At 31.2% G+C, this 27,797-nt stretch overlaps 1 protein-coding gene and 1 long non-coding RNA gene across 2 annotated transcripts; one reads left to right on the top strand and one right to left on the bottom strand.

Moving 5' to 3' along the window:
• Positions 1-9,052: 9,052 nt before the first annotated feature.
• Positions 9,053-9,463, top strand: LOC139842925 (uncharacterized). The gene has a single exon (XM_071833024.1). The coding sequence runs from the start codon at positions 9,053-9,055 to the stop codon at positions 9,461-9,463; it is 411 nt and encodes a 136-aa protein (XP_071689125.1).
• A 2,839-nt stretch (positions 9,464-12,302) lies between these two features.
• LOC139878130 (uncharacterized) lies at positions 12,303-12,735 on the bottom strand. The gene is made up of 3 exons (XR_011769018.1): positions 12,630-12,735; positions 12,484-12,540; positions 12,303-12,385 (listed from the first exon to the last, which is right to left on the bottom strand). It is a non-coding gene; the product is annotated as an uncharacterized lncRNA (long non-coding RNA).
• Between the last annotated feature and the right edge of the window lie 15,062 nt (positions 12,736-27,797).

Below are 27,797 nucleotides of genomic sequence, written 5' to 3' on the forward strand. Positions count from 1 at the left end.
ATGGTCATGCTTAAAGTTGCACCTTGGAAAGGCGTTGTTCGATTTGGTAAATGAGGGAAATTAAATCCAAGGTATATTGGACCATTCAAGATTATTGATCGTGTCGGACCAGTAGCTTATCGACTTGAGTTACCTCAACAACTAGCGGCTGTACATAACACTTTCCACGTCTCGAATTTGAAGAAATGTTTTGCTAAAGAAGATCTCACTATTCCGTTAGATAAAATCCAAATCAACGAAAAACTTCAATTCATCGAAGAACCCGTCGAAATAATGGATCGTGAGGTTAAAAGACTTAAGCAAAACAAGATACCAATTGTTAAGGTTCGATGGAATGCTCGTAGAGGACCCGAGTTCACCTGGGAGCGTGAAGATCAGATGAAGAAGAAATACCCGCATCTATTTCCAGAAGATTCGTCAACACCTTCAACAGCTTAAAATTTCGGGACGAAATTTATTTAACGGGTAGGTACTGTAGTGACCCGAACTTTTCCATGTTTACATATATTAATTGAGATTGATATTTACATGATTAAATGTTTCCAACATGTTAAGCAATCAAACTTGTTAAGACTTGATTATTTGAAATATGTTTCATATAGACAATTGACCACCCAAGTTGACCGGTGATTCACGAACGTTAAAACTTGTAAAAACTATATGATGACATATATATGGATATATATATATAGTTAACATGCTACTATGATAAGTAAACATATCATTAAGTATATTAACAATGAACTACATATGTAAAAACAAGACTACTAACTTAATGATTTTTAAACGAGACATATATGTAACGATTATCGTTGTAAAGACATTTAATGTATATATATCATATTAAGAGATATTCATAAATGATAATATCATGATAATATAATAATTTAAAATCTCATTTGATATTATAAACATTGGGTTAACAACATTTAACAAGATCGTTAACCTAAAGGTTTCAAAACAACACTTACATGTAACGACTAACGATGACTTAACGACTCAGTTAAAATGTATATACATGTAGTGTTTTAATATGTATTTATACACTTTTGAAAGACTTCAATACACTTATCAAAATACTTCTACTTAACAAAAATGCTTACAATTACATCCTCGTTCAGTTTCATCAACAATTCTACTCGTATGCACCCGTATTCGTACTCGTACAATACACAGCTTTTAGATGTATGTACTATTGGTATATACACTCCAATGATCAGCTCTTAGCAGCCCATGTGAGTCACCTAACACATGTGGGAACCATCATTTGGCAACTAGCATGAAATATCTCATAAAATTACAAAAATATGAGTAATCATTCATGACTTATTTACATAAAAACAAAATTACAAATCCTTTATATCTAATCCATACACCAACGACCAAAAACACCTACAAACACTTTCATTCTTCAATTTTCTTCATCTAATTGATCTCTCTCAAGTTCTATCTTCAAGTTCTAAGTGTTCTTCATATATTCTACAAGTTCTAGTTACATAAAATCAAGAATACTTTCAAGTTTGCTAGCTCACTTCCAATCTTGTAAGGTGATCATCCAACCTCAAGAAATCTTTGTTTCTTATAGTAGGTTATCATTCTAATACAAGATAATAATCATATTCAAACTTTGGTTCAATTTCTATAACTATAACAATCTTATTTCAAGTGATGATCTTACTTGAACTTGTTTTCGTGTCATGATTCTGCTTCAAGAACTTCGAGCCATCTAAGGATCCGTCGAAGCTAGATCCATTTTTCTCCTTTACAGTAGGTTTATCCAAGGAACTTAAGGTAGTAATGATGTTCATAACATCATTCGATTCATACATATAAAGCTATCTTATTCGAAGGTTTAAACTTGTAATCACTAGAACATAGTTTAGTTAATTCAAAACTTGTTCGCAAACAAAAGTTAATACTTCTAACTTGACTTTTAAAATCAACTAAACACATTTTCTATATCTATATGATATGCTAACTTAATGATTTAAAACCTGGAAACACGAAAAACACCGTAAAACCGGATTTACGCCGTCGTAGTAACACCGCGGGCTGTTTTGGGTTAGTTAATTAAAAACTATGATAAACTTTGATTTAAAAGTTGTTATTCTGAGAAAATGATTTTTATTATGAACATGAAACTATATCCAAAAATTATGGTTAAACTCAAAGTGGAAGTATGTTTTCTAAAATGGTCATCTAGACGTCGTTCTTTCGACTGAAATGACTACCTTTACAAAAACGACTTGTAACTTATTTTTTCGACTATAAACCTATACTTTTTCTGTTTAGATTCATAAAATAGAGTTCAATATGAAACCATAGCAATTTGATTCACTCAAAACGGATTTAAAATGAAGAAGTTATGGGTAAAACAAGATTGGATAATTTTTCTCATTTTAGCTACGTGAAAATTGGTAACAAATCTATTCCAACCATAACTTAATCAACTTGTATTGTATATTATGTAATCTTGAGATACCATAGACACGTATACAATGTTTCGACCTATCATGTCGACACATCTATATATATTTCGGAACAACCATAGACACTCTATATGTGAATGTTGGAGTTAGTTATACAGGGTTGAGGTTGATTCTAAAATATATATAGTTTGAGTTGTGATCAATACTGAGATACGTATGCACTGGGTCGTGGATTGATTCAAGATAATATTTATCGATTTATTTCTGTACATCTAACTGTGGACAACTAGTTGTAGGTTACTAACGAGGACAGCTGACTTAATAAACTTAAAACATCAAAATATATTAAAAGTGTTGTAAATATATTTTGAACATACTTTGATATATATGTATATATTGTTATAGGTTCGTGAATCAACCAGTGGCCAAGTCTTACTTCCCGACGAAGTAAAAATCTGTGAAAGTGAGTTATAGTCCCACTTTTAAAATCTAATATTTTTGGGATGAGAATACATGCAGGTTTTATAAATGATTTACAAAATAGACACAAGTACGTGAAACTACATTCTATGGTTGAATTATCGAAATCGAATATGCCCCTTTTTATTAAGTCTGGTAATCTAAGAATTAGGGAACAGACACCCTAATTGACGCGAATCCTAAAGATAGATCTATTGGGCCTAACAAACCCCATCCAAAGTACCGGATGCTTTAGTACTTCGAAATTTATATCATATCCGAAGGGTGTCCCGGAATGATGGGGATATTCTTATATATGCATCTTGTTAATGTCGGTTACCAGGTGTTCACCATATGAATGATTTTTATCTCTATGTATGGGATGTGTATTGAAATATGAAATCTTGTGGTCTATTATTATGATTTGATATATATAGGTTAAACCTATAACTCACCAACATTTTTGTTGACGTTTTAAGCATGTTTATTCTCAGGTGATTATTAAGAGCTTCCGCTGTCGCATACTTAAATAAGGACGAGATTTGGAGTCTATGCTTGTATGATATTGTGTAAAAACTGCTTTCAAGAAACTTATTTTGTTGTAACATATTTGTATTGTAAACCATTATGTAATGGTCGTGTGTAAACAGGATATTTTAGATTATCATTATTTGATAATCTACGTAAAGTTTTTTAAAAACCTTTATCTATGAAATAAAGGTTATGGTTTGTTTTAAAAATGAATGCAGTCTTTGAAAAACGTCTCATATAGAGGTCAAAACTTCGCAACGAAATCAATTAATATGGAACATTTTTAATCAATAAGAACGGGACATTTCACGACCGTCCACTTGATTCTACTTGAACATAATCGAAAACATTGTGTTTCCAAATTGCATTGAGCACGGGTTGAGGCACCTCCTTAACCATGGTTTCTTGAATTGCAAAAAATTGAACATGATACCGATTGACTAAAGCACCCGCTAATTGACCTTTTGACTTGGTACTTAGGCCACGGGTATTCCATGAGGCTAGCATCATGGTTTCGCTACTTTAATTGGCGTGTAATCGTCGGGCATATTCTCCATGAAAATGCCAAAATTATATAGCTCTTCTTTGCGAGAAAGCTTTTTTGACCCGAATTGTTGTGCTCCTTTTACATTGCTTTTACAAGTAGAATTTTGACCAACAACGTGGTTTAGTTCACTTTTCGAGTCGAAGATATCCGAAATATTTGGGATTTCATCCACCCATGAGGACCCTTTCTCTTTTGAGTTTTTCTTTGAAGCAACTTTAGGTTGAAGAAAGATTTCTTTTTTGCAAGGGGATTGATTACAATGAGCCTTGATTTCCTCACAGGACTTATGACAAGCACTTTCAATACACTGATTTTCGGAAAGTGGATTAGGATCAGATTTCTCTAGGAGTTTAGAAGCAAAGGAGCCTTCTTGGTTAAGCAGTGGATTTTTGTATGCAGGTGACTTTGGAAGCTTAACAGGAGAGAGAGGAATTTTTGGTGAAATAACCTGGAGGGTAGGATAGTCATTTCTTGTGAAGTTAAAAGATGGGTTTTGGGGTATGTTCAACTTATCAGCCGAAAGTTGCTGACTTTTGGAGTTCTTTTTGTCCTTTGACCCATCCCTATCACTAGATTTGAACAGGCTTTTTTTGATATCTTCTGCATCACCCAATGTACTATGAATATTTCCTTTTTGTGACCGAACAGCTCTAGTAACTTTATCCAACGAATTGTGAACTTCAACGGTAACTTTGTTAGATTTTGGAGTTTCAATTTTTGAATTGGCACCAATTTCAATCACCTCACCCTCTTCCGGTACTATTTCCGGCGAAGTACCATTAACATGTTGATCGGAATTTTGTTCATGAACAAAAGATTTTAGATTTTCTGATGCGCTAATTGATTGTTGTAACACATCATTGTATTCAGCGATTAGTTCATCATCAATCAATTCAACTTCTTGATCGTATGATATTTCTTCAACCCATAGATTACAGTCATTCGAATTATTAATCCTAGCAGTAACCATACTGTCAATTGGGCCTGGACTAAACACTTCAATTAAGGCAAAAGCTACATCTGCCCTTTTGAGATTGTAAGAAGTATGGTTGAGATGCATCACTCTTCCAAAGTTTTTTGCAACCACAATATTCCCATTCGGACCACAATACTCAAATGGAATACCAGAAATCGCCACTTTGGCAAATCTCGAATAAAGGTTTTTACGTTTAACCATGGAAATTACCTCCAGGAATTCCAAATCGTTTAGAGTAGGACCGCTCGTCATACGGTTAAAACTCTCTTTGTCTTTACACTGAACTATAACACTGAATAAGCCCCAAGCAGATACAGATTCGATAGCGATGAATCGGTTTTTTAGCCATTTGAACAATTTGAGAGCAGTAATTGGGGATTTATCAATAATTAGGGCGGACAAGTGTAACCTGTTATATATCTCTGGATTCTGGGGTAGAAATATGGAAGGGAAGTTAACGCTATTTAGTGTAGAGTATAATAATTACCTTTTGTTAAACGTTCCACTTGTAAAGCTTGACATCTTCATTTTTTGTTATCTCAAATCCACCAAAAATTGTAGCAATGTCATCAAGATAAGTAGCATCCACTCATTCTTATTCGTTTTTTACATCTCGTCACCATCGAAACGAAAGCCATCAAATGATGATCAACAATGAGTTCTTAGATCAGATCCGTGTTCGTCATCACTTGTTCGAGCTATTTAAAAATTTTCAGATCTGAGGTTCTTCATTTGGTCAATAAAAGTCAACAAATCAATTAGAACGATTCTATGATTTTCAGATGATAAAAGTGACTCTCGAGCATTTGTTACATCATTAAAAACATCTTTAACGAAGGATTTCTTATTTGAAAACATCTAAATCTCTAGTTTGATGATTATTATTCATGATTTTAGGGTTGCTGCTAAAGGCATAAAATAGGCTAAAAACTAACTCATCACAAGTGTCCTTCACAAATATAAAACCCTAAAATCACAAGTGTTCTTCACGAAAGATGTTTGTACTATGCATGAATGATGAATTTAGGGTTGTTAAAACTGAAAGTGTAAGAACTGATTGACACTATGTTATGTGTTGATCATGAATATTTGAAGATGAAAGAAAAAGATATATGTGAGGATCAATGATGTAATTTTATTTAGAGAAAACAAATAATGCAATATTTCATAAACATGAGGGATCAATAATGTAATTTTGAAGTTGAGGTGACCTGAAGTTAACCTGTTATAACAGTTTAAATACATACAATAATACAATTTAGGAAGTTGGATGCATATCACAGAAGATCTGAAAGTTGAGTACATATAATAGGAATTTGGTGAAAGTTATTTTCAAACAATTTTCCGTACTGATAGTGATGAAATTTTATTATCCTCGTATACTAATACCGTAATTACATTTTATTTTCTTCCCACCACCTTTATCTTCATCTACTTTCTATGCACCCTAGGGTTTCAATTACTGATTCATTTGCTTCACAATTCAACCTGAATCATATATAATGATCATTATTATGTGTAAATGTTTGTAGATATAATCGGCGGTCGTTGGCAATGAGCGGCGGCGTAGACGACAGCCTTCTGAGGTGGAGCAGATGGTCCGCAAGATGTTCTGATTGGAACAAAATTAGGGTCCCCCTGATTTATCTGAATCTAGGGTTTCGGCGGATTAATTAAGATTTGACGCAATTCGACTCCGGTCGTTACAAAAAATTTATGGTGCTCTTCTACGACATCCTTCTGCTGTTCCGTTATTTAGAATCGGTATTGTTGTGGAAGTTCATCTAGAAGACAATGTGCACCTGTTAAGAAGACCCACTTTAAGGTAGATAGTTGCGCCACTTCATTTTGTGCCCAATGTGGAAAAACTTCAGTTTCAGAGCCGTCTAGAGCTGATATGGATGCTTTACCTGTGTATGAGGCTTCAGTGTTGAAGGTATATTTTTGAGTTTTGTTTGGTGTGAACTGTATATTTTTGTTTTGTCTTTATTGTTTTGTTTTATTTGGATTTTAATTTAGTGTTTTTGTTTATCTATGTAGATGCTGTTATTTCCAGCACTGCAAAATCTGATAGCCATTTGGCACAGTTCGCTATTGTTGACGCCTATGTTTGAAGGTATTTTATGTACAATGATTTACGTTTGTTGATTGTTGTTATTCAATGTTTTTTGGGAACACGTCTTATATGTTGAGCTAAGTGAGCTGTAAGTTTTAGTGTCTTGAAAATTAAACATTTGGGTCATAAGAACCTACTTTGACCCGTTGCATGATTCTGAATAACTGAAGTCACCAACACGCCCAAAAATTTCATTTTTAAGTTGTGACTTGAGTTTGTTTAGCCCAAGTCATCCCCAAATTGAAACTTGAGTCGTGAATAGAAACTTTTTACGATTATCGTTGATAGTTTTTTACGATCCTTTCTATTTAGGTGTTATATGGTTTACTCATAGTTTTCTTTGTTTATGTACCTTGAGATTGCTTTTCCTCCAGCAAAATTCCAACCCAACCTTCCTCATATTCGGACAACAAACCAAATTCCACAACTGCAATAGGGTTCCCACCATATTTCTTAAAGTGCAGATCATACAACAGTTTTCGACTTCTAGAATAACAGGTAATACAAGAACAATGACATCTAACTGAAAAAAACCTATAACCCCGGACAGTTTCTTCATTTGTTTTTTAAGAAATTGAAAACTCAAGTTGTGAAATAAAGTGAAAATATGGAATTAAGAAAAATGAGAAACCTGATGACGGGCTTTGCTTTAAAGAAAAAGGCCAAAGATTTGCAACAGACATGGTTAAACGATACACTGTGACAACTTAAGATAAAGGGGGATTATTAGATATATTTGCTCTTTTGTAGCTATTATCTAATTTGTTTCGACCTTTTATTTTTGTTTTTTTCTTTTCGTATTCAACTGACACATACGATGTATCCAAGTCATCGATGAGATCAGAACCAGTGACAACACCCAAGAAGAAAAAAAATACAAAAGTCAATCGATATTAAAGATATATGTGTTAATGGTGAGATAAAGGGATATTTTAAAGGTGGAAGGGGACTTAGACAAGGAGATCCTATATCTCCTTATCTATTTACATTGGTTATGGAGGTGTTATCACTGATTATGAAGAAATTTATTTCAGATGAGCCAAAGTTCAAGTATCATTATAGATGTAAACAGATGAAACTCACTCATATATGTTTTGCTGATGACCTTTTGGTCTTTAGTCATGGTGATGAGATTTCCATTGGGTGATTAAAAGGGTATTGGAGGAATTTGGGCATGTATCTGGTCTTAAGCCTAATATCAATAAGAGCACTGTGTTTTTTGGTAGTGTTCCCATTGATATCCGACACAAAATTACTCAGGTACTTCCTTTTCCTGTGGGCAAATTTCCTATGAAGTATTTGGGTGTTCCATTGTTGGCTAAAAAGTTGAGCGTCAATGACTGCAAGAGTTTAGTAGATAAGGTCAGAAATAAAGTGACTTGTTGGAGAAACAAAAAACTTTCATATGCAGGTAGGCTGCAATTGGTCACTTCTGTGTTGTCTTCTATGCAGTTGTATTGGGCTTCAGTTTATAGATTACCTTGTGGGGTGGTTGATGAAATTGATAGATTGCTTAAAAGGTTCTTATGGTGTAATAGTGATAGTGCAAAAGGAAAAGCTAAGGTGGCATGGAAAGATGTGTGTACTCCTAAAGATCAAGGGGGTCTGGGTGTTAAGCCATTAAGGGAATGGAATGATATTTTGTTGGCTAAAAATGTGTGGAGGATTTTTACCCAAAAGGACACTCTTTGGAGTAAATGGGTCAATCTGGTTATTTTGCAAGGTGGTAGCATATGGGATGCTGAGTACAAGTGTAATGATAGCTGGGGTTGGAAATGTTTGTTGGATATTAGTGACAGAATGATGGTAGAAAAGTGAATTATTCTACATATCAAGTGTGGTGTGATTTGAGAAGTAATAAAAATAAAGTTGATTGGCACCATGTGGTATGGTATAAAGGTTTTGATCCCAAGCATGCTTTCATATTATGGTTGGCTATTCTAAATAGACCGAATACTCAAGATAGAATCCAAAGGTGGATGCCTTTGCAAAATATGATATGCCCTTTATGTGATAAAGTTAAAGATTCGATCCATCATTTATTTTTCCAATGTGAATACAGTGCTCAAATTTGGAAGATGGTTAAGTCAAAAGTGATTTTCAGAGGGTTGCCTAATAGGTTGGATGCTATTGTTGGTAAGTTGGCTCAGTATCCTTTTACAAACACTATTTGGAATTTCATCAATAGGAGTATTCTTGCTGCTAGTGTTTATTATGTATGGCATGAGAGAAACTCTAGGCTTTTTAAGAAAGGAAAAAGAACTGTTAGCGATTTGTGTGATGCTATTCAAAACCATGTGCGAATGAAACTGGTGCTATTGAAGGTCAAAAAGTCAAAGGCTGTGATTAAAGCAGGTCAGATGTGGAGCTTGCAGTGGATTGATGATAAGTATAGTTTTGTTTGATTTTGGATTTTAGTGTCTGTATTTGGTTTTGTATTTTGATGTTTGTTTTGGTTTGGGGCTTTTGAGCCTTGTGTTGTTTGTATTTGGGCTTTTGAAAATGTCCTGGCCCTGTTTGGAGAAATAATATATTTTACTTTGCCGAAAAAAAAAAAAAAAAAAGATTTCAAGTAAGAAATTACTTTATTTATTATAATGCTTTGTTCGAATGTTAGTTTGCAAGGACGGGTAAAGATAAAATCTTAAAAGGAACAGTGGTCTATTATGATGCGCAAATAAATGATTAGAGAGTTAATGTTGGCCTAGCCTGTATTGCCGCATTAGCAGGTGCAGCTGTACTTAATCATGTAGAAGTTGTGTCCTAAAAGATGAGAGCCAGGAACATATAATCGGAGTTCGTGTTAGGGACAAATTATCAGGTACTAGAATGGATCTCTTCAAGTGAAGTAAACGCTGAATTTGATACTTTATATATGAATGGGTCGGTTTTGTCTATATTCATCTCAAATGGGTTAAATAAATAAGTCATCAAATAAAGAGAAATGGAGTTAAATGACGGGTTTTAAAAGTGACCAGAGTGTATTTCGATGTATACAATTTCATCAATCACTCCACCAAAAAATTAGTTTTATTTTTTTTATTTTTTTTTTTATTATTATTTTTATTTTGGTTATGAATAAGTCTTTATAATCATACTGAATGAATACATTAAAATTTTGAAGGTCAAATTTTTATAGATACAACCTGCAAATTCTGCCCCATTTGAGATGAATTCAAACCACTTATTTTTACTTTAATTGATTTTCATGAAAGTACTTTGTGTGATACTTACTTGCGTTTCAAAATTTATAGGCGAATAGTTTAATACATACGCTAAAGTTGTGAATGCAAACCCCATAATCTGTCATATCAGTGGTGTTACATATTGTTCTGCCACACTATTACTCTCATGAGGGAATGGATTTGATTGTTCCTAAAACAAAAGATGTGCGTGTTGTATTCATGCTTCCTTGGTTGGGTGGGACAGTTGCGCAAACAACTGACTCCAATACAAGCATCACCATGCTACCAGAACCTCTTGAGTTCATACTAGGCGGCAGACGCCGTTCGTGATTATCTCAATGTTAGGGTTTGTGAATTTCATCGTTTTTTTAGAAAGTAATAATATGTCATTCTTATTTATAAGCTGTTTATATGAATAAAAGAAAGAGTTGGCCACCAGTTCTTTGAGAAATGGACACCGTTACAGCAAAGCATTTGTCTCTCTCTTACAGCCATAAAACTAGCTTCCATTGCTGAGGTTGGTCCTTTAGTTACTTATCACATTACCAATTACATATCTATTGTTGTTTTATTATGGATTATTTTCATTACTTAAACAACTTTAACTCATTTATATACAAACGGGTTGATTCGGGCGGATAATTTTACCTCATGTGAGTTAATGACTCACAACTCACAAGTGGGATCAAGTGATATACATAAAATCAATGTTCTAATTTTTGCACTGTTGTTTCTTCTGTACAGTAACAATATTATTTTCCTGATCCTATGGAATGAACAGGCGATCAACTTTGATATAGAAGGATATGACAACCTCCTCGCAATGAAAACATCTCAACAATGCATGGACAACCACTCATGCTATCAAATAATATTAGCATGTGTTTCATTACGAAACGACAGAAAAGATTAAGCAACCAAAATGTACCCGCAGCAGCGCGCGAGCGGTTTCGTTGCTATATATACTAAACTAGCCTTTAAGAGCCCGTGCGTTGCACGACGGGCCATAATAAAACTAAGTATAAAAATGTTAACGAACTTATGAATAAAGAACATAACAACGTCAATATAAAACTTCAAACTTTATATTTAAACAAACAATGTTTTTAATTCAACCAATGCATTCAAGTTCTTCTAAAGATTGTTGTAAAGATTAATAAAGATAGAAAGCACGTGTACTAAAGTCGTAGGTGAATAACCATTTGGATCCAGGTTTGAGACTATTCTGTTTCCTGAAATGGTTAAATCCGATACGTAATGATGTTTAATTATTGTTGCAAACATGCAATTCGAATAACCTATAATAAAGATTAATTAGACTTAAAGGAACTTATCGAACTTGAAAGTGACCCAAAGTGACCTTAGTGTGATAATTAGACCTGGAATTTTTGCTATGCTTTTGTGTCACATGGACTTTATGAGGGTGAGCCTATTTTGCATGAAATATAAGAAAGACACACTTACATTATAATAAAGGGATCATATATTTTCATATTAAAACAACAGCATCATCATTATCATAAGATTACCTACCTAACTTTCCATTGAGGCAAATTAAATAAGACGTACTTGTTTCATGAGAAGCGGTGCTGTGTGCACCAATACAGCAAAACAAAGAGTAAGAGAGACCTGCACACTTTGTTAGAACAACAAAGGTTAAACGTGTTGTTATTTCCAAATGGGGGATGATTCTCACACACTGTTTTTTGATCCTCACACACCAATTTACTTGAACTCCTCCCTAATAATAGGGTAAAAGGGTGTGTGAGGATCAAAAAACAGTGTGTGAGAATCATCCCCCTTTCCAAATATATAGATCCAGGTTGTGAGATTATATGCAACTACATTGATTCTTAAAGAAGGTAGGTTAATGTAAACAATGGAAAATAACATAAATTAGGGATTACCTATACCTATAAAGAGCCTTAGGATCTTTATTTGTTTACATTATTGTGATGAGCTGTAATCACAAAAACATAATAATCAGCACAATACGAATAACCTATAATAACGATCAATTAAACGTAAAGGAACTTATCGAACTTGAAAGTGACCCAAAGTGACCTTAGTGTGATAATTAGACCTGGAATTTTTGCTATGCTTTTGGGTCACATGGACTTTATGAGGGTGAGCCAATTTTGTCTGAAATATAAAAAAGACACACTTACATTATAATAAAGGGATCATATATTTTCATATTAAAACAACATCATCATCATCATTATCATAAGATTACCTACCTAACTTTCCATTGAGGCAAAATTATTGTATGATAACACACAAAGACAATATTAGCCCTGCAGAAACATTGTCATAATTAGCCCTGCAGGCGATGTGATCACAAGCAATTTTAGAGATACGATACAAAAAGATAACAAATACTTACAATATAAGATAGCGGTACATCAGGATCACTTTCATTTCAAGACTAAAATTTTCAATTGAAAACCCTTCATTTGACTATCTCTTTCGATTTCTCCCATCATTACTGAATGAAATCACAAATAACATAATGATAAAACATGTCACTTTAGGTGTACCTGCATCAAATATATATTACATAATATTGAAAAATATAACCCACATTCAGATACGTAATGTAGAAAAATAGGAACCTACAAAAATCGCATCACAGTCTCTATTCTTGAGTTCTTTTTGTATTCCTCGGGTCTCAAAGTACTTATTACACAGCTTCCATCAGAGCACCTATCTGTAAAGAAGCACATAATAGTTAAGAATCGTGTGTGTTGGACCCAACCTATAACGCAAAAGAGGTAATATGATTAAGAAACATATTTAATCACAACTTGAGTAGCCCATCAATTTTAAGTTAAGTAAACCATTAATACAATTACAATTATTATCCGTTAAAAGTAACAATGCAATTTTATACCATACCTGTCATTTTTAGGAACCTCTATACTATCAGTCTCCTAAGACTGATGATGGTAATGCTGATTATGATGATCAACCTCAGTTTTCGAGTTACAGATTAATCCATACACCGGAGATTCTATGAGAATTACCTTTGGGTTCAATAATAAACACAATGAAACCTAATTTAGTTAACAAAAAGCATTACTTCACGAACTCCTAAATAATATACAGAATTTCTCATTCGTAAGTGGTGAGTTCAAAATCGCATATAATCAATATCCAAATAGGCACACAATTAAACATAGAAAGTAGAGTAACAACAAACTTACCAATGAATTGGGTAACTGTCCAAATGTATTAACAAAAATGTGCCAAAGTCCAAGTGTCCAAGCTGAGTGAGTAATGTGTTTTGTTCATTATAATAATAGTAGTAATGATTAAAGATAATAAATATGTAATTCTTCACATAACAACCATAAACACCATGAACCTATTTAATAAACCTATTAAAGATAATAAATATGTAATTAACACAACACAACAATAACAATTATAATAAATCTATTGATACCTGCAACCTCCAATACAAGTATCTTCAAGAATCATAATAATAGCAGTAGTAGTACCAACTATGGGAAAAAACAAAATGAAGTAACATAAAACCAAAGAAAAAACAAAACACATAAGCACATACATAACAATGAGAAAAAATTAAATACTTGTTGACAATTAGTAAATAAACAAAATGAAGTAAAAAAATGTTAAATAAGTAATACCATCAATTGGAACGACGGGGATAGAATGACAACGGAGACAGTGGCTACAACAGCGGTGGTGAAGGTTTAAGTTGAATCGCCACAGACTGTAATTATTCGACTGAAACCCTAATTCATGCCCACATCTTCCATCGATTATTCAGATTCTGAGGAAAACCCTAAATTAGGACTACATCTTCAATCGATTAGTAAGATTATCTAGTTACCACAAATCGATTAAAACTTAACAATAAAACGATTGAGAATCGCATATGTGCTTACAAGGTAGGGGTTGTTTGAGATGGGGTTTGGGTTGTTGGCACGTGGTGTTTATTTGGGGTTGGTTAGGTGGAATTTATTGGCCAAGTAGAGTGACAAATGGATGGAGAGATGGTAGATGAATGGAAGGGAGCCATGTGGCAGTATGTCACGCTTTGTAAGATGTAGAGATAGAGAAGAGAAGAAGATAGAGAAGAGATGAGATAAAATTTTGCGTCGTTTACGTATTTTAACAGTTGTCGTCTATTTTGATACGCCACCGTTTGCATTGAAGCTATATACAATATTTAAGGTAACCTCAAATGATCATCAAGGTATTTAAGGCAATGGATAGGACGTTTAATTCCCAAAGCATGACCATCAAGCTTTATATATTTTTTATTTTTTATTTTATAGTAATACTAATTGCTAATATTATATTATATTATATTATACTATATACTAAATATGGACACCGCCCACCAATCATATCTCGCCACCTCGCCTAAAATCACTGTAGCTACTGTAGCTACAGTGGCAATCACTGTAGCTGCAGTGGCAATATTTGTTTTTTTTTAATACTATATACTAAATATGGACACCGCCCACCAATCATATCTCGCCTCCTCGCCTAAAATCACTGTAGCTACCGTAGCGATAGTGGCAATCACTGTAGCTACAGTAGCAATATTTTTTTTTTATTTTTTATTTTTTAACACAATGGAGTATAAATTTTTTTCCCCTTACCACAATGTAGTATAAAATATTAATCCATAGATAAACACAATGTAGCAATTTTTTTTTCTTTTCCCCTTACCACAATGTAGTATAAAATATTAATCCATTGATAAACACAGTTGCTACGTATTTTACAACTATAAATATACATATTATGTATATCGATATACAAACAAAAATTTGAGTCGGAAAACTAAAAAAAAGGCCCACCAATCATATCTCGCCACCTCGCCTAAAATCACTGTAGCTATTGTAGCTACAGTGGCAATCACTGTAGCTACAGTAGCAATTTTTTTTTTTTTTTTTACCACAATGGAGTATAAATTTTTTTTCCCCCTTACCACAATGTAGTATAAAATATTAATCCATAGATAAACAGAATGTAGCAATTCTTTTTTCTTTTTTTTTTTCTTACCACAATGGAATACAAATTTTTTTCCCCTTACCACAATGTAGTATAAAATATTAATCCATAGATAAACACAGTTGCTACGTATTTTGCAACTATAAATATACATATTATGTATATCGATATACAAACAAAAATTTGAGTCGGAAAACAAAACAAAAAAATGATATTACATTTACGAGCTTCAGATACACCATAGCATAATTTTTAAACAAACTAGACATTTAGTAGATGATAAGTAAAAGAATAACAAAAAAAGAATGAGAAGGAGAATGGGGGATATGGGATGAGAGAAGGGAGAAAGAAGACCGGAGAATAAGTTAATTAATGGAAAAGTGATTTTGTTTATATAATATATAGTCTGATTAGGGTTTTTAGTAGACGGTCCAGCCCAGAGGCCCATTAGTGAGTTTTGGAGGTTAAAACGTTGGTTGAGTAATTGAGCAAATGATTTCTTTGATTTTTCTTTAAAATATATATATTTGTGTACACAACAACACAACAACAAAACTCAATCCCACATGTATGGGTTATAGGAGAGGTGATGTAACATCCCGCCTTACCACGATCACAATATTAATTCATCATCTATCCTTGAATAAAGAAAAGTCGTTTCTCCACCTCAAGTAAAACACTCACAAAAACAGAGAAATTCATCTCTCTCTTTGACGGGTAGAGAGATTGCTTTCAAGGAGACCTCTGGCCAATATGAAACCGAACATATACAAATATTATATATATATATACATATATATATATATATATATATATATATATATATATATATATATATATATATATATATATATATATATATATATATTTTATATATATATTATAAAATAGTTATATGTTACTCCTCGATCCAATATTAATAGTCTTTAGGTAAAAATTACACAGTTTAAAATATTACATTCATTATATTATACTTTTTATTTACTTTTCCATTGAAGCACTTACTTTTTACCTATAATCAAGAGGGAAGTAGAATTTAGGAGGAAAGAAGAGAAGTAATTTTTTGTTTTAAATTTTTTTTTTTTTAACACTAAGATCAGGTTAAAATATGAACATTTAAAAAAGATTTGTGTGATAAATGTTATTATTTTGATCAAAAAACGTCTATGAATAACATTCATGTATGATAACCAAACTAATGAAAAAAGACATTTAGGCATTACTAAGAATTAAACATGAGTCTCCTGCTTCATTAGTAACTCGATGGCTAGTTGAGCAATAACCAAGTAGTTTGTTTATTGTATCCGACCAAATTTAAACTTAATCTTATATATGTTTCGACACGATAAGCAAAGTCTGTAATATTAAGTCTCGAAATTTTTGAACTAATTTATGAAATCATTTGACCTTGACTATTACCAACGATTCACGAACATTTGAATTGTAAACACACATATATAAATGATTGGAGTACATAATTATTGATTGTAGGTATATTGATACATATATATAAATATATTAAATATTAAATGTATGTTATTTTATATTATATGATAATATATAACTAATAAATTGTAATATTAATATATGTAATTACAAGTTAAGATATAGTTATTAGATTAATATTTTTATTATTACTTTCATTAAAATATAAATATTAACATCAGTATTAATATCAGTATTATTAATATTATTATTATTAGTATTGTTATAATTATAGTTAAAAGGTTATGAATATCAAAATAAAGATACTAAATATAAATAATATTATAAGAATTAATAAGACTATAATTTTAGTTATTATTATGATTGATATTATTATTATTACTAAAAATTATCATTTTTAAATATCATTATCATTGATATCATTCTTATTATTAGTATTATTTCGATTAATAGTATTATTATTAATTATTATTATTATTATTATTATTATCATTGTTAATATTATTATTATTATTAGTTATGATTATTAAAAATAAAAATATTTATAAGTTTATATTTATTAATTAATTATTAACCGTAAATATAAATTGTGATATCACGAGTATAATCTGTACAACAACCCCATCAGATATATTTTTCTTCCCTTCTCCTGTCTTCTTGTTCTTGTCCGAGAATTAAGTGTTGACATCCACACTTTAAATATCAATCAACTTTAAATATCAATCAAGCAAACCAAACCACTAAGTATTATAAAACATAGATATATGCATTTCTTGAATGTTGACAAGAAGATCTTTCAATTTGTTATTTTAAAAACAATACACAACCCCACCACTATCACAAGCACTCCTCTACTTTCTGTTGTCCATCGTTATCTATCCCTATAACTATATATCTATATATACAAATACAAATAGCAAATAGATTGGAGAGATAATTCAATCACCTTCATTTTCTTGTTAAAAATCTTTTATCACCACTTTCATATAACCATCGAACTCAAAACCATCGAGGCCACAACCATGGATTACCACCACAAATCACCATGAACACCTCTTTTATTTTAAAATGGCTGCTCTGTTCCCGTCTGCTCGAACAACTACGAGAACCCCACAATTAAACCTGCTGTAAGTTCCTACTGCTACTCTTCTTCTTCCTGCAGCCTTCGTTTTCTGTTTCTGTCCAAAAACATCACAACAAACCTGCAACAATTTTTTTTTATCACATCCTTCGACCAAATTATTGTTCCTGTTATTTGTTCGAAACCCTAACCCAACAAACTCACAAAAACTGCTGCGGTTTACTCATTCAATACCATCAAACAACCTTCCCCACAAAACACCATCAATATTTTTTACACAAATCATATCGAACCAGTTTTACAATTTAGCAAAAGAAAAACCAATTACTCAAATCTGTTATATACGAATCAAACACATAGATTACATTGCAGTAAATATGAATGAATTTAATTAACAATTTACGGTGAACAAGGATGGCTAATAAAAAAAATATATAATTATATAAACAATTAAATAAATAAATAAAAATAACACCCAATATATTTCTCTGTTGAGACCGGTGATAATATTAATCGATGAGGATTGAACGATGATGATAAAAATCGATGCAGTACCTGTAATCACGCTACTGGGATTATTGATTTCATTCCAGTTGAACAGACATCAACTGCTTCGATTTTCTCTGCTGCAATTCGATAAACGATGGGGACTAAGACTGTTGAAGACGATTGAACAATGATGATGATGAATCATCGATGATTGTAGTTGATCGAATGATCTATTGATGATGAAGATAATTGTCGATTGAATTAGCGATGGTGGTATGCTTTCTCTGCGAAGGAATTCTGTGGAGACTAGATCTGATTTTGGGTAATGCCAACAAAACGCGTAATTTGTTTCTTTTTATTATTAGGTGTTATTATTATTATTATATTATTATTATTATTTTAATTATTATTATTATTATTATTATTATTATTATTATTAATATTATTAAGAAAGTAAAACAATTTATTATTATTATTATTATTATTATTATTATTATTATTATTACTATTACTATTATCATTTTTACTACTAATATCATTATTATTATTACTATTATTATTATTATTATTATTATTATTATTATTATTATTATTATTATTATTATCAGTACTGTTATTATTAATGTTATCATTATAATCAGAAATAACTTTTATTTATATTATTAATATTATCATGTATATAAAAAAATATATATATACTTACAAGTAATATATTAAATGTATGTATTTATCATATTAACAAGTTTTATATAAATATTCATATATAACAAGTTAGGAATTTTTAATATAATACTAATAAGATATATAGATTAATATAACTATATAAATATTAATCATTTTGAATATATACACAAACTAAATATATATATATATATAATATATATATATATATATATATATATATATATAATATATATATAATTAAGATATAATACATGAATCTGTTCAATTTCGATTATATGTTTTAATAGATATACAATTGATATAGGTTCGTGAATCCGAGGCCAACCCTACTTTTTGTTCAATGACGTCATATGTATTTTTACTACAAAATACAGTATGGTGAGTTTCATTTACCTTTTTACCCTTTATATTTTTGGGCTGAGAATACATGCGCAACTTTTATAACTGTTTTACGAAATAGACACAAGTAATCGAAATTACGTTCTATGGTTGAATGATCGAAACTGAATATGCCCCTTTTTATTAAGTCTGGTAATCTAAGAATTAGGGAACAGACACCCTAATTGACGCGAACTCTAAGGATAGATCTATCGGGCCCAACAAGACCCATCCAAGGTACCGGATGTTTTAGTACTTCGAAATTTATATCATGTTCCGATGGAGGATCCCGGAATGATGGGGATATTCTTATATGTATATTGTGAATGTCGGTTACCAGGTGTTCAATCCATATGAATGATATTTTTGTCTCTATGCACGGGACGTATGTTTACGAGAAATGGAAATATGAAATCTTGTGGTCTATTAAAATTATGAAATGACTATTTATGTCAAACTAATGAACTCACCAACCTTTTGGTTGACACTTGAAAGCATGTTTATTCTCAGGTACGAAGAAATCTTCCGCTGTGCTTTTGCTCATTTTTATAGATATTACTTGAAGTCATTCATAGCATATTTCAAAAAGACGTTGCATTCGAGTCATCGAGTTCATCAATATTATTATCAAGTGAATTATAGTTGGATATATTATGAAATGGTATGCATACCTGTCAACTTTCGATGTAATGAAAGATTATCTTTTCAAAAACGAATGCAATGTTTGTAAAATGTATCATATAGAGGTCAAGTACCTCGCGATGTAATCAACTGTTGTGAATCGTTTATAATCAATATGGACTTCGTCCGGATAGATTAGGACGGGTCTCTACAATTGGTATCAGAGCGGTGGTCTTAGCGAACCAGGTCTTGCAATAGTGTGTCTAACCGATAAGTCGGTAGGATGCATTAGTGAGCCTGGACTTCGACCGTGTCTGCATGTCATAAGTTTTGCTTATCATTTCTAGTCGGAAATCATTTGCTTATCATCCTTAGTAAATTACCTGCTCATTATTCTTAGTCTAGACACATCTTATTGCATTGACTGCATGAAAAGTGTATAGACAAAATTCATATCTTAGCGTATCTGCTAATTCATATCTTAGCGTATCTGTTATTGTTATCTTTGCCTGACAGCTTCCGTAGATTCCTTCGTAACTTATGAGATTTTAGTATTATATATGCATATGTAAATTATGTATTGCAGGGTACTAATCTATATCCTATAATCTATTTCCTATCGAAAATCCTTTATCTGATCGTACGAGACAAATCCCTCAACCAGTTCAAATTCCTCAGATTCCGATAGCTATTCCGATAGTTATTCCGACAGCTATTCTGACATAGGTGTTCACCTAAACTCCGAAAACAGCGTCATCGGCATGAATCAACCAATCAGCCAATTATCAATTCATTTGATGGGTTCGTAGTCGACTTAATCAATGGAGACGCGAAGAAGGCGATCCCTTCCACCAACCGAATTCACCTCTTGACAATGAACCTGAAGCGTTTACCGGCGAACCTGTTCGAGACACCATTTTCAGTCTCATTTCCAGGGTAACTCGACAAGATTATATTCTATCCACAATTCTGAACCTTATTCATCCGCTCGTTCTGACTGACAATCATCCTGGAGTAATAAGTCAATGAACTTCGCGCTCGAATAATCAATTCGGAGAATGTGGTGCAAAATGTACCAGCTTCAGCAACATCACCGGCACCAACAGTACCATCAATAACAACACCGGTACCATCAACAATCCATGCTTCAATATCATCATCTGTACTTTGAGTATGATCTTCGATCTATGTATCATTCTACCTCATTTATCTTCGTTCGACATGGCGAATATGTAATCTCTAAAGTGTTAGATATTATTTATTCTAGTTTCAACCGAAAACTAAATGAGTTTAATATTAAGTTAACTCATTAAATCCATGATTACATCTGAAGAAAATATATATGTATATATGTTTCATAAAGATTGTAATTAATAATTCTTTTGTACAAACTGTTAATGGTGAAAATATTTTAACGGGTAGGTAATACCCGAGGAATATTTAAATTTCACATTAATAAGTTACATTGTACGTTCTTCGAATCTGATTCAACAGTCATTTACTATCCTACTTGCAACCACAGCTATACGAATCCGTTCATCACAGGATAACTATTTTCATTCAATTTCATATTTGGATTTTGACCTATCAGAATCCGACAAGTGGCATAATGAAGAAAACATTGGACAAAATAAAATTTGTTAGAAACAAACAAATTAACTATGAGAAATTTTGTTAAGAATCCACGCTAACGAAATCCTAGCTAACTGTTCCTAGCTAACTGATTACATTTTGTTTATCGCAATTTATTTTATCGCAAATTACATTCTCGCAATTTTATTTATCGTTATTTAATTTTCGGTTATTTATGTTAAGCACTTTAAATATCGGGACACGTATACAAGGTTTTGACATATCATATCGACGCATCTATATATATTATTTGGAATCACCATAGACACTCTATATGTAGTAATGATCGAGTTCTCTATACAGGGTTGAGGTTGATTCTATAATAATATATATACTTTGAGTTGTGATCGAGTCTGAGACATGTACACGGGTTCCGATACGTATTAATTAATTCGGATATTATATATTAAGCTATATATGTATTATCGGACTGTTAATTGTGGACTATCAAATATGGACTGTCGACATTGGATAATTAAAATGAATTAAAATATTGATTATAACATATGAAACTAAACATATCTTCAAGTTTGCCACTTGATCTCATCTTAAACCTCATCTGTATCTTGACGATTACAATCTGCGATTCAAACCTTTCATAATTCTTGAAAACACCTCAATCGAGAGGATGAACCAACCGCACCTAATTCATGGAAGAAAAGATTGATGCATATAGTTATGCACCTGAAAACACTCGGAACCTGAGTAACCGTTCAACACGTATATGTGTTAACTCCTTTGGCATTGTTATTACCGAAAATAACATTGCAATTCTTTTTCAAATTAGCCAATTTTGTCACAGCTCCAACAAATCAACTTCAATTTTTCATTCGAATAAACCTTATTATAAAGATTACCCCTTCATCATCGTTACCGGAGAACCGTTTATAGTCCATCACATTAGTAGTAAACTTACCAGCAAATTCATTACTCATTGGCTTGAGTCTCTCTGAAAAACCATTATATCTGTCCATTAAAACCCTATCATATACTTATCTGCATCTTGTAACGATAATTGCCATATCAATTACCGAGAATCAACAATCAGTATTTCGAATCTTGCAGCGTTTCCACATCAACAGTTATATGTATCCATATAACATTTATCTCTTAGAACTATGATCTTTCATTCTGAAATTCTGAAAAGCACCCACTCTGCGAATTAATGCTCTGAATTTTGAAAAGTTGAATGAAGCAACAAAAACTGTAAACGATCTCAACAGCCAAAAGTTGATGATAAAGAATTGTATGTTGGCAAAGCTCAGAAAAAGTTTGAAACTAAAAAACTGATTGAGCAAACTACGAAGGAGTCTCTGAACAAATCACAAGGACTAAACTTGTACATTAAGAATTCAGATGATTCTGTTTCTGATGAAATCTTTAGCGAATACCTTGCTTCTGACTCCAAACTCTTGCGGACAAATTTTCTTCACCATCCTTCAATATTAGAAATTTCAAGATATCATCGTATCTTTCATTATAAACATTCTACATATTTCTGAAAATATTTTCATAACTATTCTTATCTGAAATCATTAATCTCTTCGTGCTAACAGTGTTACATCATATAGAAACTGTTAGTTTCTATATTCTGTAAACTTTCGAGCTTAAAATATGAATGTTATTGAAGTAATGTTGGGAACTGATGTATGAGTTAGTATAATATAATGACACTTGATCAACGTGATTATATTACAGTAAGTCATGCTGAGTTTCTAAATGGAACATGATGATTCACAGATTATAACGTCATCATGTGTCATGTTACATAACTCTTTCATTCTGATTAACTTCTGAACATATCAAGAAAATATATTCTTGATAGTTCTATTCTCAGTGATTCTGGTAATTTTGACAAATCAAATCGTGCTATTACGTTCTTTCTCGTTTAGAACATTAAGTTCATTCGAAACTCCATACTTACGAATTCTGGACCATTACTCGCTTTACTAGAGGTCGAGAGGATAATAAAAAGGCAAAGAGCTCCAAAATATAAGAGAAAATATAAAGCCCAATAACAACACGGAGGTTACAAACCATGGATATTAATACGAATAGCAATATAAAGACACGGTATAATTAAGAATAGTATCATCTCAAGGTAATAGTAGAAGTAAACAGATTCTTCTAGCGAAGGATTGAAAAGAAGAATGACAGAAATGATAATTAGGAAAAATATCAAGGATTAGAACTGGATTAAGCATTTTCACAATCTTTTGGATGTATGAACTAAGAAAGAAAGTATAGTAATGGTGAGAATAATGGAACGAAAGAGTTTAATTTATAATGGAAATATCAGACAGAGTAATCGGGACAGATCATCGCATTTAATTATAGAGATCTTAATTTCTTTATTCATCGAAGAATCAAATCTTTTAGATCTCGAAGATTTTCTTTAAATCCCTTGAATTCCGGAATTCAACCCTGTTTACGTCAAAAGCTAAGGAAAATCTTATTTTCTTCAATTCACTCTTTTGCGCTAGCTCCATTCTTAGAATAATCGAATTATTTTATCATTATTATTCAATGATGATAAACCTCTAATTATCAACTCATATTGGTCATGAAAACATTTTTATTATTAGCCATGACCACCTCACTCAAATTTCGGGACGAAATTTCTTTAACGGGTAGGTACTGTGACGACCCGGGAATTTCCGACCAAATTTAAACTTAATCTTATATATGTTTCGACACGATAAGCAAAGTCTGTAATATTAAGTCTCGAAATTTTTGAACTAATTTATGAAATCATTTGACCTTGACTATTACCAACGATTCACGAACATTTGAATTGTAAACACACATATATAAATGATTGGAGTACATAATTATTGATTGTAGGTATATTGATACATATATATAAATATATTAAATATTAAATGTATGTTATTTTATATTATATGATAATATATAACTAATAAATTGTAATATTAATATATGTAATTACAAGTTAAGATATAGTTATTAGATTAATATTTTTATTATTACTTTCATTAAAATATAAATATTAACATCAGTATTAATATCGGTATTATTAATATTATTATTATTAGTATTGTTATAATTATAGTTAAAAGGTTATGAATATCAAAATAAAGATACTAAATATAAATATTATTATAAGAATTAATAAGACTATAATTTTAGTTATTATTATGATTGATATTATTATTATTACTAAAAATTATCATTTTTAAATATCATTATCATTGATATCATTCTTATTATTAGTATTATTTCGATTAATAGTATTATTATTAATTATTATTATTATTATTATTATCATTGTTAATATTATTATTATTATTAGTTATGATTATTAAAAATAAAAATATTTATAAGTTTATATTTATTAATTAATTATTAACCGTAAATATAAATTGTGATATCACGAGTATAATCTGTACAACAACCCCATCAGATATATTTTTCTTCCCTTCTCCTGTCTTCTTGTTCTTGTCCGAGAATTAAGTGTTGACATCCACACTTTAAATATCAATCAACTTTAAATATCAATCAAGCAAACCAAACCACTAAGTATTATAAAACATAGATATATGCATTTCTTGAATGTTGACAAGAAGATCTTTCAATTTGTTATTTTAAAAACAATACACAACCCCACCACTATCACAAGCACTCCTCTACTTTCTGTTGTCCATCGTTATCTATCCCTATAACTATATATCTATATATACAAATACATATAGCAAATAGATTGGAGAGATAATTCAATCACCTTCATTTTCTTGTTAAAAATCTTTTATCACCACTTTCATATAACCATTGAACTCAAAACCATCGAGGCCACAACCATGGATTACCACCACAAATCACCATGAACACCTCTTTTCTTTTAAAATGGCTGCTCTGTTCCCGTCTGCTCGAACAACCACGAGAACCCCACAATTAAACCTGCAGTAAGTTCCTACTGCTACTCTTCTTCTTCCTGCTGCCTTCGTTTTCTGTTTCTGTCCAAAAACATCACAACAAACCTGCAACAATTTTTTTTTATCACATCCTTCGACCAAATTATTGTTCCTGTTATTTGTTCGAAACCCTAACCCAACAAACTCACAAAAACTGCTGCGGTTTACTCATTCAATACCATCAAACAACCTTCCCCACAAAACACCATCAATATTTTTTACACAAATCATATCGAACCAGTTTTACAATTTAGCAAAAGAAAAACCAATTACTCAAATCTGTTATATACGAATCAAACACATAGATTACATTGCAGTAAATATGAATGAATTTAATTAACAATTTACGGTGAACAAGGAAGGCTAATAAAAAAATATATAATTATATAAACAATTAAATAAATAAATAAAAATAACACCCAATATATTTCTCTGTTGAGACCGGTGATAATATTAATCGATGAGGATTAAACGATGATGATAAAAATCGATGCAGTACCTGTAATCACGCTACTGGGATTATTGATTTCCTTCCAGTTGAACAGACATCAACTGCTTCGATTTTCTCTGCTGAAATTCGATAAACGATGGGGACTAAGACTGTTGAAGACGATTGAATAATGATGATGATGAATCATCGATGATTTTAGTTGATCGAATGATCTATTGATGATGAAGATAATTGTCGATTGAATTAGCGATGGTGGTATGCTTTCTCTGCGAAGGAATTCTGTGGAGACTAGATCTGATTTTGGGTAATGCCAACAAAACGCGTAATTTGTTTCTTTTTATTATTAGGTGTTATTATTATTATTATTATTTTAATTATTATTATTATTATTATTATTATTATTATTAAGAAAGTAATACAATTTATTATTATTATTATTATTATTATTATTATTATTATTATTATTATCATTTTTACTACTAATACCATTATTATTATTACTATTATTATTATTATTATTATTATTATTATCAGTACTGTTATTATTAATGTTATCATTATAATCAGATATAACTTTTATTTATATTATTAATATTATCATGTATATAAAAAAATATATATATACTTACAAGTAATATATTAAATGTATGTATTTATCATATTAACAAGTTTTATATAAATATTCATATATAACAAGTTAGGAATTTTTAATATAATACTAATAAGATATATAGATTAATATAACTATATAAATATTAATCATTTTGAATATATACACAAACTAATATATATATATATATATATATATATATATATATATATATATATATATATATATATATAATTAAGATATAATACATGAATCTGTTCAATTTCGATTATATGTTTTAATAGATATACAATTGATATAGGTTCGTGAATCCGAGGCCAACCCTACTTTTTGTTCAATGACATCATATGTATTTTTACTACAAAATACAGTATGGTGAGTTTCATTTACCTTTTTACCCTTTATATTTTTGGGCTGAGAATACATGCGCAACTTTTATAACTGTTTTACGAAATAGACACAAGTAATCGAAATTACGTTCTATGGTTGAATGATCGAAACTGAATATGCCCCTTTTTATTAAGTCTGGTAATCTAAGAATTAGGGAACAGACACCCTAATTGACGCGAACTCTAAGGATAGATCTATCGGGCCCAACAAGCCCCATCCAAGGTACCGGATGTTTTAGTACTTCGAAATTTATATCATGTTCCGATGGAGGATCCCGGAATGATGGGGATATTCTTATATGTATATTGTGAATGTCGGTTACCAGGTGTTCAATCCATATGAATGATATTTTTGTCTCTATGCACGGGACGTATGTTTACGAGAAATGGAAATATGAAATCTTGTGGTCTATTAAAATTATGAAATGACTATTTATGTCAAACTAATGAACTCACCAACCTTTTGGTTGACACTTGAAAGCATGTTTATTCTCAGGTACGAAGAAATCTTCCGCTGTGCATTTGCTCATTTTTATAGATATTACTTGAAGTCATTCATAGCATATTTCAAAAAGACGTTGCATTCGAGTCATCGAGTTCATCAAGATTATTATCAAGTCAATTATAGTTGGATATATTATGAAATGGTATGCATACCTGTCAACTTTCGATGTAATGAAAGATTATCTTTTCAAAAACGAATGCAATGTTTGTAAAATGTATCATATAGAGGTCAAGTACCTCGCGATGTAATCAACTGTTGTGAATCGTTTATAATCAATATGGACTTCGTCCGGATGGATTAGGACGGGTCTCTACAATAGGTGTTTTAGTAAACGTTGTATTTGA

The sequence above is a fragment of the Rutidosis leptorrhynchoides genome, chromosome 1, assembly GCF_046630445.1.
Source record: "Rutidosis leptorrhynchoides isolate AG116_Rl617_1_P2 chromosome 1, CSIRO_AGI_Rlap_v1, whole genome shotgun sequence".
Taxonomy (NCBI): Eukaryota; Viridiplantae; Streptophyta; class Magnoliopsida; order Asterales; family Asteraceae; genus Rutidosis; species Rutidosis leptorrhynchoides.